Below are 740 nucleotides of genomic sequence, written 5' to 3'. Positions count from 1 at the left end.
GTAATAACAATAGTGATTTTACTAGCAATATTAATGATAAAGAGAACTTATTTAATAATGGATGTGCAAGAAATATCAAGTACTAAATTCTCTATCAACTTCTCGTTACTGCTGTCTTAATCATGATTATCAAGATTATTATATTGATGATGATTAAGGTTTAGTTCTGCTTTTATTCAAAGACATCATTACCATCGTCACATTGCTATTAGTTTTCATGTTCTAGCACTGGGAGTTATGCAATCGCTTAATCTGACTTATTTCAGTTGCAGAAATACACTCTGGCGCTTGTGCTGATGGCTGCCATGGTGGCTTGCGTTCTTGCAAGTCGCTATGGAGGTTATGGAGGCGGCTATGGAGGAGGTTATAGAGGAAGTTATGGTGGATACGGAGGTGGTTATAGTGGCTATGGCGGTGGTTATTATGGCGGCTATGGAAGAGGTTATGGTGGCTATGGGAGAGGTTATGGAGGAGGCTATGGTGGCTACGGAGGAGGCTATGGTGGCTATGGAGGAGGCTATGGTGGCTATGGATACGGAAAATAATTCCTTTATGACGAAACTGATGAATAAATGTTGGAGACATTATACAGTATATGATATAAATCCCATGGTGAACACTTTAATTATATTTATTAACTTTAAAATTAAAGCAGTTGCCTCGTTCAAAAAAACTAATAACTATTGTCGATATGATTTTCTATTTTCGTGCCTGTTTATCGATATAATGAATGAGAAAAT

The 740-nt window shown here is 37.0% G+C and overlaps 1 protein-coding gene across 1 annotated transcript in view; it reads left to right on the top strand.

Annotated features, from left to right (window-relative positions):
• Window positions 1-545, top strand: part of LOC119591145 (neuropeptide-like protein 29) — a 1,021-nt gene extending 476 nt beyond the window's left edge. Inside the window, exon 2 of the mRNA XM_037939855.1 lies at window positions 267-545. Within this exon, the coding sequence (XP_037795783.1) occupies window positions 267-545 (279 nt within the window). The remainder of the gene's footprint in view (window positions 1-266) is intronic.
• Window positions 546-740: the final 195 nt, after the last annotated feature.

This window comes from Penaeus monodon, chromosome 28 (assembly GCF_015228065.2).
Source record: "Penaeus monodon isolate SGIC_2016 chromosome 28, NSTDA_Pmon_1, whole genome shotgun sequence".
Taxonomy (NCBI): domain Eukaryota; kingdom Metazoa; phylum Arthropoda; class Malacostraca; order Decapoda; family Penaeidae; genus Penaeus; species Penaeus monodon.
The sequence above is the reverse complement of the archived record's forward strand: the minus strand, read 5'-3'. Positions and strand labels throughout refer to the sequence as shown.